This window comes from Taudactylus pleione, unplaced genomic scaffold (assembly GCF_031769625.1).
Source record: "Taudactylus pleione unplaced genomic scaffold, aTauple2 ptg000015l, whole genome shotgun sequence".
NCBI classification, from domain to species: Eukaryota; Metazoa; Chordata; class Amphibia; order Anura; family Myobatrachidae; genus Taudactylus; species Taudactylus pleione.
In genome coordinates, this window is record NW_028284417.1 from 16,189,359 (window position 1) to 16,208,436 (window position 19,078).

The window sequence follows — 19,078 nt, forward strand, 5'->3', positions numbered from 1 at the left end:
AAAAATATTACAGAAAGACTTCAGCTTTGCCCCAGCTAAAGCACCCAATATTTTTTAGCTTTTTTTTAGACCTCAACAAATTCACAAGAGACGTTTGCATAAAGCGTTATTTTGCTTCTAAGAAACAAAAAACCTCTGATAATGTTCAAGAAACACCTATAGTCCTAATGAATCAGATCAAGAAGGATTGCTCTCTCTGGAACAATTATTAAATGAAAATACCACAGAGATTTTGTTGTTTGATACCAAAGCAAATGTTGAGATATCAAAGCTACCTAAATTCAAAAGGAAATCACAATTCTTTCCACTTGAACATAAAAACCCTGCTGAGAATATTTTCTATAACAAAACTTTGAATGAATTTAAAACATTATGTAAAAAATCAGATATTAAAAATAGAAACAAAAATATATACTATCCTATGTCATTTAAACAAAATTTCATTACAGCAACTAATGGATGACATCTCTCTTATTATAAGGCCAGCTGGTAAGGGGGTGGAATCATCATCCAAGATAGAATTGATTACATTTTTGAAGCAAAAAGACAGTTGGATGATGAGGACTATTACACCTTACTGTCAGGAGATCCAACCATACCGTATCGGCTGGCCTTTAGAAACATGTTGGATCAGGCAAAAACTTAGAATGCGATATCTGAAGATGAATTTAAATTTTTTTTAATGTACACATCCTGTTACTCCGATATTTCATCACCTACCCAAAATTCACAAAACACTAGTTTCACCCCTGGATCGTCCTATAATTTCTGGTATTGGTTCACTCCTAATTTGTCACACTTTGTAGATGATCACTTACAATAATCATGTCACAAATTTAAAATCTCATATTAAAGATACTAAACACATATTGCAAAAAAACTTCTGAGGTACGCTGGACCAAAGGGTGGGGATTCCTCACCCTTGACGTCCAGACGCTTTATACAAACATTCCTCATCAAGCAGGTATCAAAGCAGTAAAATATTACCTAGAAACTAATGATAATCTGGCAGTAGAGCGACAGGATTTTTTGTTGGAAGCTATTATGTTTATTCTTACACATAATTATTTTCTTTTTGACAACAATTATCTTTGAGCACTCGGGACAGCCATGGGGACCAGGTTTGCGCCAAGGTTCACAAATCTCTATATGAGCCATCTTGAAGAACAACTTATTTGGGCCGGTCCATATAGAGAGAACCTGGTCCTCTATGGCCAGTTTATAGATGATTTGTTTATTATTTGGGATGGGGGACTTATACGAGCACTGGAGTTTGTTAATTATTTAAACACCAACACGTATAACCTTTCTTTTACTCACACGTTTAGTTATGATTCAATAATTTTTTTAGAAATCACATTCTCAGTACAAGATGATAATAATATTGTTCCATCAAATTATGTAAAACCTGTTGCTGCAAATAATTATTTGCATTATCAAAGTAGTCACTATAGACCGTGGATAAAGAACATTCTGAAAAATCTAATACTAAGACTTGATTTTCTTCTTCAAATGTAGGAGATGATCACTCATTTTAGAAGAAGAGTCTACCCAGAACAATTATTGGAAGATGCAAAACAATATGCTAAATCGATTAATAGATTAGATCTCCTTACAAACAAGAAAAAAGAAGAAAATTACATACAAAAAGATGAATACTTTGATAAAGATACCTTAGAATCAGTAACCTTTATATCCAGATTACTAGATCAGGACAAATTAAAAAGATTATATCCAATAATTTTTCTATTTTGAAACAAGACCCTATACTAAAAAATTGTATCATAGATAAGCGTAGGATCAATCTATTTGTAGCAACCAAAGACTCACTCAGCTGTGAACACTGACTATTCCCACACAGAAGTGGTAACCGAACACCTTTGAATGTAAAGCCTATTTAGTAACTGATTTCTATCCCATATGATTATCAATAGGATAATTATTGCGTCTTAAAAATATGCTGCTATATTGATTGTGTTTTTATCTGCATTTTATTAATTTCTATGTTATTTAGATGTCTATGTGATTAAACTGATTTTTTTAATTATAGACAAGCCTCCTGTGTTCAAAATAGAAAGCAATCATTGATTTATTTATTATCTTTTATTAAATGGGATTACATTGTATCACCTAGTGCAGTTAATTAAGATTTTTGTTTCTACTACAGTGCTTTATGGCCGTAATTTTATTAATTTTAAATTTTAACGTTTTTCCCCACAAATACGGCTCCATTTAGCTCCCTTTTAGTCTTAAATTACTAAAGGCACACATCCACTAGAAGACAGGCAAAAGTCTGCACAATTTCGACATTGTAATCGTGCAGTCGTTTGTCAGTCTGTGAAGAGCCTGCACTGAACGAGCAGTCGTTCAGTGTAGACACATCAATCATCTGCAAACATGCTGAACCTGACGTTATCATCAGGTTGCATAACATATTTGTACAATGTTAGATGTCTAAATGACCAGTGGGAGCGTGCATCGCTGGTGGTTTTAGACATTTTTGCGAACGATTGAACTATAACGATATTGTAATCGTTCAATCACTCAACTTAATCGTCTAGTGGATGTGTGCCTTAAGAGTGGTGCAGTTAATGTCATGTGATTATGATTACTATTCATCTTTATTCATGTAGTGCCAACATATTTATAAAGGTTGCTTAATGATTCACCTGTCCCTACTCTACTGGAGCTTGCGGTCTTAATTGTCTACCACAAAAAATAGACATGCCCAAGGGTTCATTTCATTGAAAGCAATTTAACCTACCGGTATAGTTTTTGTGGATAAAACCGGAGCACTGGAAGGGAATCCAAAGAAAGAATTTGTTGTTATTGCATTTACTGTATGCAATTTTCTATATTTGCCTTTGATTTTTCTGCTTATTCTGTTTTATGTAGCTTACTCTGGGCCTGAATCATTAGATGGGAGCAATGCTGATATTTTCACAGATAAGCGATTATCGGTAATCTCTGCATGCGTCTGAGTCGCTTTGCACATGCATCAAGTTTAATCTTTGTTGTCGCTCGCAGTGAGGATTTATTCGCAAAAGTGATACACAGGCAAGCTGAGTTTGCGGAGGGGTGTCGACTCAAACGCAGGTATGTCGCCACCGTTTTCGAGGTGTGTCTCAGCCTGTGACTGCGATCCCATGCGCAGTAAAAATGGCTCTGGCGTCTCAGTTCACGTGGCCATTTTGCACGACCACAGGGTCACTCAGAAGGCTGATTATCCACTGATCTGCGACCAATGATGCGTCTTTGTATGCAGCTGCTTGGATTTGCAAAGCTGTCGGTGGGCGTCTCAATACAAATCCCGGCAGCTGTGACATTTGCATGTTTTCACACAGCTGCTGCATACAAATTCGCAGCTGCAATGACATTAGCGTACATCTCTGAATCAGACCCTCTGTTCCCCCATTTAACAACACTGTGTAATCCTGTGGTACCTTCTATATAAATAATAATAGAAAATACTACACACAAATGCTGTAAACCAAGGCCCCAACTGTGTAAGGCAACTGTGACACCCTACCGCCATGGGCATGATTTGGAGTTGGACAAAAGTGCATTTGAGATTTTAGCCGATCATACATTATAATTCCAGAGACGGACCAGGACTATTTACATACAAGTGCAACACAGTGGGAACATGGAGAAGCATGTAAACATCGCCCCTCTGAGCACCACACATATTTAGTACTAGAGTTGCTTCTGCAATGTAAGTTTGGTAAGCATATTTTTGCACCTATACAAAAATCAGGTACTAGTTCTACACTTGCCATGCAAGTTACATCTGTTTTTAGAGTAAAGAACCACCTAACAACACTGAATATTCACAGGCATATTCAACGTGCATCCACTCATATTTCCACACCAGCAAGTACGCAACTCTAACTTACCCCCTATTTCAATAATGCCATGTATTATACCATTTAATCAGCTGAAATTTTTGGATAGATTATCTGCTACAGTACTATTATTGGGAGAGGTAGGAACATTTTTCAACTCAGATATTATTGTAAACTTGTTAGCTCAACGGAGACACATCAGAGGGGAATCTCCTCTAAACCATACAGGTGCTTCCACATGATTTTACGGGTATGGTATGATTTAATGACAGTCATAATGTCAACATTCACAATGTAGGCACTGCTGAAATGTGGACGTGTTAGAATGTCGACATATCATTCCTGACGGGTGTAGCAGATTCCAGGTTCCAGCGGTCATGTGACTATAACTTCCGGTTAAATATTCTTCCCCTATCCCTAATCCTACTTCCCCAATGTCGAAATTTCACATGTCGACATTCTGAGAATGTCGTCATTTTAACTATGTTGATACCATAACTGTCGACATTGTGTTGTGAACCAAGGCACACTACCAGTCTCCCATGGGAAAAAAACATACACTTTGGCCCTCATGGGAAAAAACACATACATTGGCCTCCACGAGAATAAATCACACATACATTGTCCCCCACAGAAAAACAAACAATCACATTGCTCCTTACAGAAAAAAACAAACACATTGGGTCTCATCAAAAAAACAACTATCACATTAGACCCCCCCCCCCCAAAAAAAAAAAAAAACACACATAGGCCCCTACCTGTCGTTAGCTGAGAAGGGAGTTCACTGTCGTCCCTGTCCCTCATTGCTCAGTCACACTCACAGTGCAGAGCTGTGAGCAGAGTGCGGGCTGGTGGGCTGGCAGGACGACAACGCAGTGTGCATGACCTATGATGTCATACCACCGCATCTTCATAGGTCACTGCCCTGTGCCTGAGCCACCCAGAAGAGCCCAGCGCTGCCAGGGCCCGCAATTGAAGAGAAGGCAGTTCTCACTCTGCAGCACGGCGGTTGAAATACAGATTTTACCATGTCAACATGGTTAAAATGTCAACATATGACATGTTTATATAGTCATAATGTCCACAGTGGAAATCTTAGGGTTAGCGTGACTTGTAGACATTTTAACATGTCGACTTTATGGCAATGGTGACATGTTCCAAGTCGACACCTATCTCATAATGTGGACAGTGTTATATTGGTATCTGCTACTGACAGTCATCTTCCCCACTATTCTACCAAACCACTAAGAGCTTGTGCATTTAGACCTAGAACAGAGACTTGGTAGTGGTTTACAGGGCTCCAGGGATATCTATTTTTAAGTTTTTCATGCACTACTTCATAGCCTTTCAGTGATTGTTTCTATGTGTATCAATAAATTTAAAACGTTTTCAGACTAGTACACAATACACAGTTTGATTTCTCACTATACAGTAGCAAAATAACTGCCTTTGTCTTACTGGCATTTTCTCTTCTGAGCTTCAGTAACAGTTATCTACAGTCCTATTTTTGCAGTCACTGCACTGATGATGTATGACATATGAGAACATTGTTTTTGTACCTCCTGATTATTTGGTAGAGCTCTGGTGCATATGTGCCTACTCTCCCGGAATGACTGTCAGACTCCTGGATTTCATCGAGTCCCCTCTGACTCCAGCGAGAGGACACATCCCATCCATTTCCTAGTGAAATGGGCAGGACGGGGGCTATGATGACACAATTCTCATTTAATTGTGTCATCTTGGCCTCAACCTATCTGCATGATGCCAAGATTCACAGCATTGCGTTTCAACCGGATCGAACCATGATAAATAATGCATTGTTCCCCCGCACAGGCCATCTGCAGAAGAAAATAGTAGTCATGTACTGTATGCTCTGGTGGTTTACTGCAGACTGCTAAACATAAGCTAATTTATCAATTGAGCTCCAGTCAGGGGCATTTTTAGAAATTAATGGGCCTGTTTGCAAAGTCCAGTGGTGAGGCAGCCCAGTGGCATATCTATAATGGGGGCAGGGTGTGCGCTGCCGACCACCTGGGTAGAGAGGAATGGGGACTGCACACGGGCCCCCACCTCACTTAGTATTCCCCTGAGCCAGCCCCTCCCCCACTATACAAAGATGCAAAGACATCTAAGCTCTAAATCGGGTGGGCAATATGCGGCCCTCCAGCTGTTATTTAACTACACATCCCAGCATGTCTTGCAACAGTTTTAGCATGGCCAAATAGCAAAACGGTGGCAGGGCATGCTGGGGTGTGTAGTTCTACTTCTGGGGGGCCACTTATTGCCCACCCCTACAAAATAGTGGTATTTACCAAACTAGTTAGCTCAGTAATTCTATTTTCTGCAGATTCCAATATTATTATTTTTTTTATTACACATATAAAATAGTTCATTAATTGTAGTTATTACCATGGTTATTACCATTTTTTCTCCTATGGAAGCAGATTATGGGATGGGTAATTCATGAGTGCATATGATTTGTATGGGTTTAAAAAAAAATACAAATATTATGCATGAAGTTCTAATTTTAAATTTGTCCAAAATGAGTACAAACCTTTATGACCAAAAGTGTAATAAGCCATAATTGCCAACTCTCCCTCATTGTCAGGGAGACTCCCTGACATAGTGACAATCTCCCTAACTCCCCGAAGAGTCTAGCAATCTGCCTGATTGCACCTTACCCTCATTTATGTAGCTGTTATATACTTGGGGAAAAAAGAAATAAGATATATATACATTCAAATAGGATCATAAGTGTAATTTCCCTACATTGACTATAAAGTACAATTATATATCAGTGTGTTTATTTACAAGCAGATCTTACTGAGCAACAACTGCTGCTTTGGGGCTCATTTACATTTGAATTTAAGTCAGTTTTATGACACACTTCTCAGATGTAGCAGCACACGTCCATTCAAACGCAGCGCTCATAGGTGTTGCTCACACAATCTCCCTGAAATGCTTTTTCAAAAGTAGGCAAGTATGACGTAAACTCCAGATAATGGCCTAAGTCTAGAGTGTGAAACCACAGGTCCTGTCAGGTCACGGTCCTCCTGTTAAGACTGGGACCAGCAGAAAAGGGCTGGCCTGACACCCATCACACAGGTAACAAAGCCCCAGGAGGGATGATGAAGGCAGAAGGAGTCTTCAGTGAAAGTGGTGCCGTGGGGTCATGAGATTGCAGCTCATCCAATCAGGCTGCATGTTTGATAGAGTGGAGCCTGAGCTGTGAGCTCCATTCAATCACTGTTGTTCAGGAGAAAATGAGGAACAACTCAAAGGAGCAATGCATTATTTAGTTAGTTCATATCATACTTGCCTACTTTGCTGCCCGAGAGGGGGCAGCCAGGTCTGCAGAAAGAGGGTGTGACGGCCGAGAAAGTGGGCGGTACAGGGGGCATGATTGCGTCATCGTGCCCCCCCGCGCTATACAGTGCTGAGAAAACAGGCATTGTATAGCGGGGGCAGGGCTAGGATGACACAATTCACTGGGAATCGCGTCATCAGCCCTTTTGTCCACGGAGGGGCCAGGGGGTGCGAGCGGATCACAGCGCTGGCGATGGAGAGAGGTGCGGGAGTCTTGCCTACCTCTTCCGGGTGAGTGCCACCCGATTTTTGGGAGTATGGCAAGTATGGTTAATATAGTTATATAATAAAAATAACCCTGTCTCTCAGAACTCTGACCCAGGCCAGCTGACATCATATCCTGGCTGTATGTAGTTCTAGCCAGACAGTGTATACTACATATACATAAAGCACAAATAAGGCAAGACAACCATATTGTTGATTAATTAAATTTTAATCGGTGTTATAAAATATGAAACCCATGGATGTAAAATTAAAATGTTAATATCATCATGATGTATAATTTTAGTTTAGTGTGGTCATGTCACAGCGGTTATATTGCTGTGGCTAGCAGTGCTTGTGTTCCTCACTACGCTTTTCTCCAATGTACAGTATGTAGGGTAGGTCTATGAGGCTGTCACACAATGATAACAGTAACACATATGTTGCGTGTTATCATCAAAAAGTTCTGGCAGTATGCAGAGGAGGAGACAGAGCGTAAGTGACAGACTGTAGGAGATGGAGTGAGAGCCAAAGGCTGGCCAGTCTGAGACTGGAGAGTGAGTGACAGACTGTAGGAGGCGGGGACGGAGCCAAATGCCACACAGATGGGGTAGGGCTCCTTGGTTCTCTGGATTTTATATTCTTTCCTCAAATTAATAGTACTTGAGAACTGTGGTAGATAGATGCTGGGTACATCCCCCTGGCTCGGAGGCTCATGTGCAGTGAACACCCTGCACCCATTGTTAATACGTCATTGGCTCCAGTCAATATACACACTTTTCTATGTGTAATCTAACTTCCATTCATCTTATGTTTCCTTTAGGTAGAGGTAGCTACCCTGCATCCATGTATTATTATGAGTGACATCACCAGGGAATGTCTTCAACTTCAGCTCTTAGAGATGGAAATGCTCTTCTCTATGTTTCCCAACAAGGAGGATATAATCATGAATGATGTGAATTCGGTTTCCATCATCCAAAAATATTTAGACGGAATGAATGAATCTTTGCCACCGTCAATTGAATTCACAATTTTTGTTATAACAGAGGATCAGACGGTAAGAATGTTTCATATAACGTTTTTGTTTGTTCTAGAGTTTTATAAAACTGTTGTTAGGCAAATTAGGGATACTTGCTGCAAATAATACCTGAGACCCATGAATAAGCTCCACCCACTTACATCTTGTTATGACAATATATAATAATCAGTAATAGCGTTGTGTAGCAGGAGTTTGCCACCCACCAAGATATGAGAATTACATTAAACAAATGCCTAATTAATAGTGACCAAGAACAGTATAACTATCTATCACTTTTTGGGCATGATTTACTCAGGTGTAGAACTTTTATCACAGTAAGCGTGAGGACACATTTAAAAATTAGAAAACTTTTTTACAATTCCTTACATAATTTAGTGAACAGCATTGTGGTAATTAGAATTGTTAGAAATACTTTGAAGTAATCTGATTTATGTTTAAAATGGTATTTAAAAACATAATTTCACTAAATCTCTCAACCATACCCCCCCAACTGCTTCATTTAAACATAGCTGCCCCATAGGGGCTAACTAAGTGACTATATTGTGGACAGCAATTCAAGGGAGTTCTTAGTGGGGACTGCTTAAGCCTTTCTGAACACTGGGGCATGATGCCGGCAGACATGTCACACCGTTCAACATGGTGGGCCCACGCCACTGATTTCTAAATTTGCTTCATTCACCACTGGGACAATGTTGCTGGGTATGGCTAAACGTCTTACTTGGAGGCATATGCCCCAAAAACAGATATTTTTTTGTTTTTTTTGGGGGGGGGAGGCCATCTATGGGGGCTGCTATGAAGTCGAATTTACTAAGCTTATTCCAGAGCTTGGCCCCCACCGCTAACGCCAGATGGGATAGTCTATAGTAGCCGATGGGCTACTATATCGCAAATTTTAGCTGCACGGGACACAAACCTTCCAGTCTGCTTCCATCTCTGTGCCAGGACGGGCTGTTATTGGAGCCCATCTCCCGGCATCGGAAGCTTACTACATTCATGTGAAAATATTAATTTTAATGTTGCAGATTTAGGTGAAAAAAATGTGTGACATCCTTAGTAAAAAAAAATATGAATTGTGCTAAATAGGGACTCAGCCCAAAGAATAGCTAATGTTGCAGGCATATCATATAACACATAATAAAATAGTAGGGCTTCTTATTCTAGATGGGATTATTATAAGAAAACAGGGTATTTGCAAGAATTTTGACAGCATTGTATTGCTATTTAATATATTCAATGACCTGTTGATAATTAATGCCAGTCTACAATTTAAATCTGATAATTTTGATGTTATCTTTGCTTCAGATGAAGGCAGAGATGAATGTGTCACTTCCTCACAGTTACCCCACAAAAGAACCGCAGCTGTTTGTCCGGTCTGGTGGTTTGGACAAGCAGCAACACAACATTCTGAACAAATGCCTGGCATCCTATATTAGTTCATTGGATCGCGGGGATCTCTGCATCACAAACGCTGTACAGTGGCTGAAAGAAAACATATTTTCATACATGCAGAGTCCTAAGCACACCAGTGAGTCTGAATTAGATTTAAACAAAGTTGCTAGTACTTTTCATCGTAAGTGGATCTACACCCACCATATATACCGCCAGGAGTTAAGGAAGAAGATTTTGGACTGTGCTGCACGACTCAACTTGACTGGTTTCTGCTTGACAGGGAAGCCGGGTGTGATATGTGTAGAGGGGAAGAAAGAGCAATGTGAGGAATTCTGGCGTGATATTCGCTACCCTAACTGGAAACACATCTCATGTAAACACTGCGAGAGCAAGGATGCAACTGGTTCCATAGATGACCTGCGTCTGTTCTCTTCCTTTGAAGAGCTGATATTTGCTGCACATGGAGACTATGGGCTCAGGAACGATTACCATATGGACCTAGGGCAATTTTTTGAATACCTCCGACAGCATCATAGTGAGCACATCTTTCAGATTTTATTTGGTATTGAGGGAAAATCATAATGTCCAACTAAATGTATACTTATTTTAAGTATCACATAGGCAAGACTGCAGGAAAGACCTTGGAGTGAGCCGAATACACAGAAGCATAGCAGCGGTGTTTTGTGGTAATACTTTTTTTATACCTCAAACCTCACTTAGTATTCAGAGAACATACAATGCGTCATGCTCTTCTAGTCCAGAACGTGATTGTCAGAGTACCTTGTGCTGATGCACTCAGTGAAAATAAATTCTCTAACATGCTACCCTCAAACCTTACTGTCTTTTTCAATGTCACATTGGAGTGGGCAGTCCTCAATCCTGCCACCACCAGAGCTGGTATATTTATACTGTCCAAAGCTGGTGGAGATCCCAATCTATATGGCAACAATTGAACAATAACTGAACAATTTCTTTACTAAAAGTGGTACTGAAAATAGTTGCTAATGTTCTAGCCAAAATCCTTGCCAGTTGACTGAATTATCCCTTGCTTAGTCTATCCACACGATAGCCCTGATTCATACAATGCAACAGAAAAAGTCGGTCCTCAGGAGCCTACACAGTCCCCGTTTTCCAGGTCACCCAGCAGGTGCACAGGTGTATTCATTACTCACTGACACATTTAAAAAAAATCCACAGGTGGAGCTAATTATTTGACTTGTGATTCTGTGAGGAGTCCTGGAAAACATGCACAGTTTGGGGTCCTGAGGACTAAGTTCGAGAACCTATGGTCTAGATACCTTAACTATTTATTCACAGGATGGATCATTCTTAAACGGGATCTCCACACTACAGTATATAATAGCCCATGGGCAGTAGTCACAACTAATGGATTTAATCTTCTTCGTTCACTATATCCAATTGTATCAACAATGTTGCCTATTCTCATCTCTTTTTCTGCTTTGATTATCATGCTCCTAGTGATCAAAGTATGATATAACCAAGATATATGAACATAGACTTGGGCCATAGCGAGCATAAAATTAGGTTATATTTGGTCAATGCCTTTCTTAAACTCTCCCAAGAGTTTGACCTCACAACCTAATCCCTTCCACAAAATAAAACCATAGAGCTCTTTATCTTAACCTCAACACAGTTAAAATGCCCAGGCTGCTTTATCCCTTCCATACTTTTCCGATTCAGGCTGCACCAATATCTTTAAATTCTTTTCTACTTCAGGGTCCATAGGGTATCCACAGGATACCTTGGGGTATAGGTGTGACGTCAGTCATCGGGCACCATAGAGTTAAGCTTTCAGCCTCCCAGGATGCACTAGGGTCCCCCTCCTATACCCCGCCCCCGAGCCAAGGCACCTCAGTTTAGTTTGGTGCCCGGCCGGAGTCGGGTGCACCTGTTGGAGTGGGGGCTAAGAAGAGCCCCTGAAGCTTTCCTGCATGCAGCTGTGGCTGCACATCTGGATGTACAGCATGGACAGTCAGTCCTGACGTCCATGCTGTCTTCCCTACACCCCCGCCGGTACCAGAACGCCGGTAGCGATCCGGGGATGCTGGTGAGCATCTGGGGTCACAGCTAGCGGATTCAAGGGGGACAGCAAGGTAAGCAGCGGGGTCCCGCTCTCACAGCCGGCGCCTCCCCCGCTGCACACAGCCCTCTTTGCACACTGCCGACTGGCCCTGTGGCAGCGCTCCTCCCCCAGGCCAGCCTCCTCTCTGCTCCTCGGCGGCCATCTTCCTGAACGCATGGTGAACGCTGCTGGAAGCCTGGACGGAGGCATCGTGGTCTGGGTCCCCCCGCATACCTCTCCTACGCTGTGGTCAGGTCTGTGTATGCAGCGCTGTGTCCTACCAGACTCTGTGTCTGCGTAGTTGAGTGATCAGCGCTGGTTAGTGCAGGAATTGATTTTCTTTGCATTGTATGTGACTGTGCTAGCGCTGCTGCCTGTATCTTCTATTCTGACTGTCAGCTTTATTACTGTCCCTGTTCTTTCTGCTAAGCCCTTGCGGTGCGGTGCTGCAGGTTAGTCTCTCGCCTCTTTAAAATACAATTGGTGAGAGGGGTCACATACTTGGTACCGTCATGTCTGAAAGTGATTTTCCTCTCCGGCTACAGTGTACTACGTGTAAAGTACCTTTAGCGGAGGGGGAGGGTAGCGCGGAGGGTCTCTGCCGGCAGTGTTTGCCAATGGCGCGGCCGATTACGGTTACAGCACCGGTACAGGAGCCGCCCTGGGCTTGTTTCGCTCAGGCGCTTACAACCTTAGTGGGCCAGTTAGCTCCGCAGCCCGCGTTTACACAGATGGGTTTGTCCCAGCAGTCAGTGGTGTCGTCACCCATGCAGGGTTTCCCAAGACAATTGGTGGTACCCCGCAGTCTCCCTATTTCCCCTCTCCCGGTTTCTCAGGAGCCGGCGTGGGTTAACTCCCTGACGAGTTCTGTACAGCACTTGTCGGATGTGTTGCAAGGGGAGTCTGTGATGCGGCCACATAAACGGCCGGTGGCGTCTCTGTCGGCTCCTTATGAGGATGACGAAGGGACGTCTGATGATGGGGAGATTCTGGATCCTTACGATCAGGAACCTCTCCATACTAAGGACGCAAACGCTAGGTCCAAGGTGTATATTCCTGGACTTATTCGGGCAGTCCGCACAGCCTTGGTGATTGAGGACGAAGTTCCCCCAGCAGCTAAATCCAAGTATGCCTTTTTTAAGGATGTGAAGGGTGACGCCACAGTCTTTCCTCTTTCGGGTCAGTTAGTGGACCATTTAGAGGAGGCGTGGAAAAAGCCTGGCAAGCGATACCAGCCACAGAGGCACCTGGCGGTGGCTTATCCGTTCGCGGATAATTATTTTGCTAAGTGGGAATCCCCTCCACAGGTGGATTCTCACGTGACCCGTCTTGTCCGTAGTGCCACATTGTCGATGCCATCCATGTCCTCCCTTAAGGATGCTACGGACCGCAAGGTGGAGATCTGCCTGAAGTCCGCTTATTCCCTTGCGGGGGGGCAGCGCGGCCAGCTATGGCCATATGCTGGGTTGCCAGAGCGATGGAGCGCTGGGTGGATTCATTAGAGGCGTCTTTTGATTCCGACTGTCCGGCCGATCAGGCGGAGTTGATTGGTAATCTCCGTGATTCGGCCACTTATATCAACGAGGCGGGCTTAGACATTAGTACTCTGGTGTCTCGAATCTCTTCGTCGTACCTTGTGGTTGCGATCCTGGAAGGCGGACGCTGATTCCAAAAAGGGTTTGGAGGCGTTGCCCTTTAACGGAGAAGTTCTCTTCGGTCCGGATCTGGACAAGATTGCGGCCACACTGGCGGCAGCCAAATCGGCATGTCTCCCGTCGGCCGCTGCTCCTTCAGGTTCAAGACCATCGTCCTTTCGGTATTATAGGGCCCAGGGCAGGCCCAAACCACAGTCTTTTCCTCGACAGGCTGGTCCCAAGAAATCGGCCAAGCCCCAGAAGCAGGCATGGAGTACCAGACGTCCGGCCCCTAAGTCAGATGACAAGCCTGCGGCCTGACTGTCCGGGCCTCCCTTTGGGGGATCCCAAAGTGGGAGGTCGCCTGCTGCAGTTCGCCCGGTGTTGGTCGGTCACCACGACCGACACTTGGGTTCTCGAGGTGGTCTCCCACGGGTACGCCCTCTCTTTCCGGCACAGACCCCCGGCTCGATTCTTCACCACGGGTCTACCATCAGACCGGAACAAGGCCACGGTGCTGCGGAAGGTCTTGCACACTATGCTCCAGGCTGGAGTTATAGTGCCTGTTCCATTCTCCCAGAGGGGCCAGGGTTTCTATTCAAATCTTTTTTTGGTGCAGAAACCCAATGGGTCGTATCGTCCGATTCTCAACCTCAAAGCTCTCAACAAGTCTTTGCGGGTGCCGAAGTTTCGGATGGAGACCCTACGGCGCTGGAACCTGGGGACTACATGGTGTCATTGGACATACAGGACGCTTACCTGCATGTCCCTATTCTTTTGCGCCATCAACAGTTCCTCAGGTTTGCAATCCGCAGCGACCATTTTCAGTTTCGGGCGTTACCTTTTGGCCTGGCGACAGCACCGCGTGTGTTCACCAAGGTGATGGCGGTCATGGTGGCTTCTCTGCGGCTGCAGGGAGTCCGCATGTTGCCGTACTTGGACGACCTTTTATTAGTGGCAGGATCTCCAGAGCTTCTTCTACGCCACTTGGACCTGATCATTGCGCTACTGCAACGGCACGGCTGGTTAATCAACTGGCAGAAGTCCACTCTAATCCCATCTCGGCGGATTCTGCACCTCGGAGCCTTATTGGAATCGGGACAGCAAAGGATCTTTGTGACGGGGGAAAAGATCTCTGCTTTACAGTCGAAGGTGCGCAGTTGTCTGCACAGCCGCCGGGTGTCTCTACACTCGGCAATGAGGTTACTGGGCTCCATGGTGTCGGTGTTCGACATGGTGGAATATGCCCAGTTTCACTCCAGACCTCTGCAGCACCTGATCCTGTCCAAGTGGAACGGGCTGCCTCAGTCTCTAAAGTCCCAGACGATAGTGCTCACCCCGGAGGTTCGCCTGTCCCTTGCCTGGTGGTTGCAGACGACCCATCTCAGCAAGGGACGTCCGTTCTGGGTACCAAATTGGGTCCTGTTGACAACGGACGCCAGTCTTCGGAGCTGGGGAGCAGTTTTGGGTCCACACTTGTTCCAGGGCAGGTGGACGCTGACAGAAGCGGAGCTTCCAATAAATATCTTGGAACTCCGTGCGGTCTTCAGTGCTCTCCAGCAGGCACATCGGGTTCTCCAGGGTCACCCGGTGCAGGTCCAGTCGGACAACGCTACCACCGTGGCCTACATAAACAGGCAAGGAGGAACCCGAAGTCGGGTGGCTCTCGTAGAGGTGTCTCGGATCCTGGTATGGGCGGAGCGCAATCTTCCGGCCATATCAGCGGTCTTCATCCCGGGAGTGCTAAATTGGGAGGCGGACTTTCTAAGTCGCCAGGACGTTCATCCGGGGGAATGGTCCCTGCACCCGGACGTTTTCCAACTGCTGGTGGACAGGTGGGGTCTTCCAGAGATCGACCTCATGGCGTCCCGGCACAACAACAAGTTGCCGGTGTACGGGTCTCGCACAAGAGACGAAAAGGCGTCTCTGGTGGATGCTCTGTCCGTCCGGTGGACGTTCCGGTTCGCATACCTGTTTCCTCCGGTTTCCCTTCTTCCACGGGTAATCCGGAAATTCAAACAGGAAGGAGAGACGCTCCTGTTGATAGCTCCCGCATGGCCCAGATGGCAAATGGTTCTCAGACCTTCCGTGGACAGTCCTCTGCGGTTGCCGCTACGACCGGACCTTCTGTCGCAGGGTTCTTGTCTTCACCTGGACCTGACTCGGCTGTCTTTGATGGCGTGGCTGTTGAGACAGCCATGTTGAGGTCCAGGGGGTTTTCCAGCTCTGTTGTGCGTACCATGTTACGAGCTCGGAAACCGTCTTCCGCGAGAATATACCATCGCGTGTGGCATACGTTCTTCCAGTGGTGTCGACCGAGAGGTTATGCACCGCGGGAGTTTTGTCTGTCTAGGATACTCGCCTTTCTACAAGCGGGACTAGATCATGGGCTTCGCCTTGCTTCTTTGAAGGTACAGGTTTCGGCCCTGTCTGTCTGGTTTCACCGTAGGATTGCTACAATCCCGGATGTGCGCACCTTTATGCAAGGTGTTCTCCGCATTCAGCCGCCCTTTGTTCCACCTGTGGCGCCTTGGGATTTGGCTGTGGTCCTGAGGGCTCTTCAGGGACCGCCGTTTGAACCACTGGGCTCAGTGGATCTTAAATGGCTAACAGCTAAGACTGTTTTCCTTCTGGCCATAGCTTCGGCCAGACGTGTTTCTGATTTAGGGGCTCTTTCTTGTAGACCCCCTTTCTTGATTTTTCATGGGAACAGGGCAGTGCTTCGCACTCGGCCTGAATTTCTTCCCAAAGTTGTTTCCCAGTTTCATGTTAACGAGGAAATAGTTGTTCCGGCCTTTAACTCACCTGGCCTTTCAGTGGGTGAGGCCACTTTGGATGTTGTGCGGGCCTTAAGGACTTATGTTGACCGCACTTCTTCGTTTAGGAAGTCGGACGCCTTGTTTGTCCTCTATGGCTTCCGTAAAAAGGGTTGGCCTGCTTCAAAGCAAACTTTGGCAGCCTGGATCCGTATGGCTATTTCTGAAGCTTATCTTCATGAAGGTCTGCCGGTTCCTCCTTCTGTGAAGGCTCATTCCACTAGGTCTGTGGGTCCTTCGTGGGCAGCTCGACGTGGTGCCTCTGCAGTCCAGATCTGCAAGGCTGCTATATGGTCCTCTGTCCATACCTTCGTGAGGTATTACAGGTTTGACACCTTCACCTCTCAGGATGCTTCCTTTGGGCGGCGGATTCTCCTTTCAGCACAGGAGCGTTTCCACCCTTAAAGGATACTGCTTTGGGACATCCCCAAGGTATCCTGTGGATACTCTATGGACCCTGAAGTAGAAAATATGAGATATGGTAAGAACTTACCTTTGTTATCTCTATTTCTACGAAGTCCATAGGGTTTCACAGGACTCCCGCCCTGTCGCACCTGTGCTGCAGATGGGCTTTCGTCTGGTCACCGGTTTTTCCGTCTCCCTCTGGTGAGAGTGATCTTCTTTCTCTCTCTTCCTTCTCCTCCTCCGGCCTATGGCTTGGTAACTAACTGAGGTGCCTTGGCTCGGGGGCGGGGTATAGGAGGGGGACCCTAGTGCATCCTGGGAGGCTGAAAGCTTAACTCTATGGTGCCCGATGACTGACGTCACACCTATACCCCAAGGTATCCTGTGGAACCCTATGGACTTTGTAGAAATAGAGATAACAAAGGTAAGTTCTTACCATATCTCATATTTTAACAAAACATCTCAAACTTTTTCTGTCCAAGCATTTTGGTGGTGAAATTGCACTCACCACCCTACCACACCCCCATTGCAAAAGCCTGGACCACCCTTGAAACAGAGCAATTTAAATCCCATCCCTGATTTTGTTACTAATGTAATGGGTTAATATATTATTTTATATTGGGAAAAACACAGCCTTTTGTGGCCTGACAGCTAGGTAGCAGTAGGTTTCTAAAAAACATTGCACTTAGATGCTCCCCTCATTTAAAGACATAAAAATAAAGCTCTTCATCTCATCTCATGATGCTTTTCTAAGCAAATTGAACTGAAGCATTTTTCCGCTTCTAAAAACCCATTTTAATCATCACATTTTTATAAAAAACGTATTCCGGTTACTCCATGAATTAGTGAACGGGCCACATTTATGAAATATGTCATCAAAGTCACCTATAACTGGCATTTTTGTATATTATTTCAAGTCATTTATATTACATATATATATTAATTACTATGTTAAGTGTTTGTTTAAAACAAAGTGTATATCTGTCCAACATATACCATTTCACATCTACAAAATCTAGTGCCTGCTGTAGCAAAATATTTCCTTACCATGATTAATGTTCTTTATGTAATCTAAACATGTTTCAACTAACCCTTCATTCTTTTTGGCTGATTTGGTTTCAAACAGTTCCAAAGAGCTATTTAACTGTTTCATTCTGCCAATGTATTACCACTGAGTCTGTCTGAAATCACCAAAGGTAAGCCTTTTGGCTTAATACTCCTTGGCGATATTTATACTTTGACCAATATTTATAATTTCTAAATATGTTTGTAACCTGAAGTAAGATTCCAGAAACAGTCCAGCTGTCAGATGTTATACTATTATCTTTAGCAGATTGAAAGTTTAGCAAAATTATAGGTTTTGTAAAGTTAAACACTTGGCATTACCTTATAGTAATTACAGAGAGCTGGAAACACTGATATAACTGCCATGACCAAGAGCCTGTAACATTATAACCCAGGTCTTAATTGAGACCCTGTCACTTGCCAATTTGGAGAGCCCAATTACATACCCTAAGAAACGTGGCAATCATTTAAAGACAAAATCCCCCAAATATTAAAGTACTGTAGTAAATTTGTATTCTTCACCATATAATCTGCAGAGTGACTTTATATTTTTATAGTTTATATTTTGGTTTGAGTATCACCCATTAGTAGTTTTTCTGGATATTCTGTCAATAGACGCTAATTTATATATAATAAATGCGTATTCTTCATTCTAATACATGTACAGTAATAACACTTAAATATTGAAAATCATACTAAGGGAGCATCCCACATGGTGGAACTATCACAACTTGAATGAATCCTATCACAAATGTAATGTTTATGAATGTTTAAGCATAGAGAGTTATAGCATTTAAAAATGAATACATTTGTAATGGAATATTCTAAAAGTTGTAGCTTATTATTTAGTATAATACTGTCCCTAACCTGACTGTTCTTCTAATATAAGCCCCCACCTAACTCCTCTCCATTCAGGTTACAGGTACTGGCAGCTGCTGCATCATTACCAGATGTCTGGTAGCTCAATCCATCAGGCTGATTTTTGTCTTTCACACTGGTAGTCTGAATAAGCTGAAGTCAGTGAACGGTATTAGAGTCGGGTGTCATCCTTTGTTTGCTTTGGTAGATTGAATACTGTGATGTTATACATAGCACACCTGTGATGAGTCTTGCATTTGTCAATGAGTACACACACAAAGACTGGAAATAACTTTTTAAACTACAGGTCACCATAAATCAGTTGTAGACCACTTACATGTTTAGGTAACTGTAACTAGAGAAGGATATAGTTGGAG

General features: G+C 43.9%; 1 protein-coding gene across 4 annotated transcripts in view; it reads left to right on the plus strand.

Moving 5' to 3' along the window:
* The window catches only part of RWDD2A (RWD domain containing 2A), a 32,486-nt gene extending 21,814 nt beyond the window's left edge, over nt 1-10,672 (plus strand). The window contains exons 2-4 of one of the 4 annotated variants that reach the window (XM_088471828.1): nt 2,896-3,096; nt 8,236-8,469; nt 9,754-10,672. In XM_088471828.1, coding sequence (XP_088327954.1) covers nt 8,269-8,469; nt 9,754-10,422 — 870 coding nt within the window. In that variant the 5' untranslated portion in view covers nt 2,896-3,096; nt 8,236-8,268 and the 3' untranslated portion in view covers nt 10,423-10,672. Of the gene's footprint in view, nt 1-2,895; nt 3,097-8,235; nt 8,470-9,753 lie in introns of those variants that run through there. The other 3 variants (XM_088471835.1, XM_088471845.1, XM_088471829.1) reach the window with 3 other exon arrangements.
* Nucleotides 10,673-19,078: the final 8,406 nt, after the last annotated feature.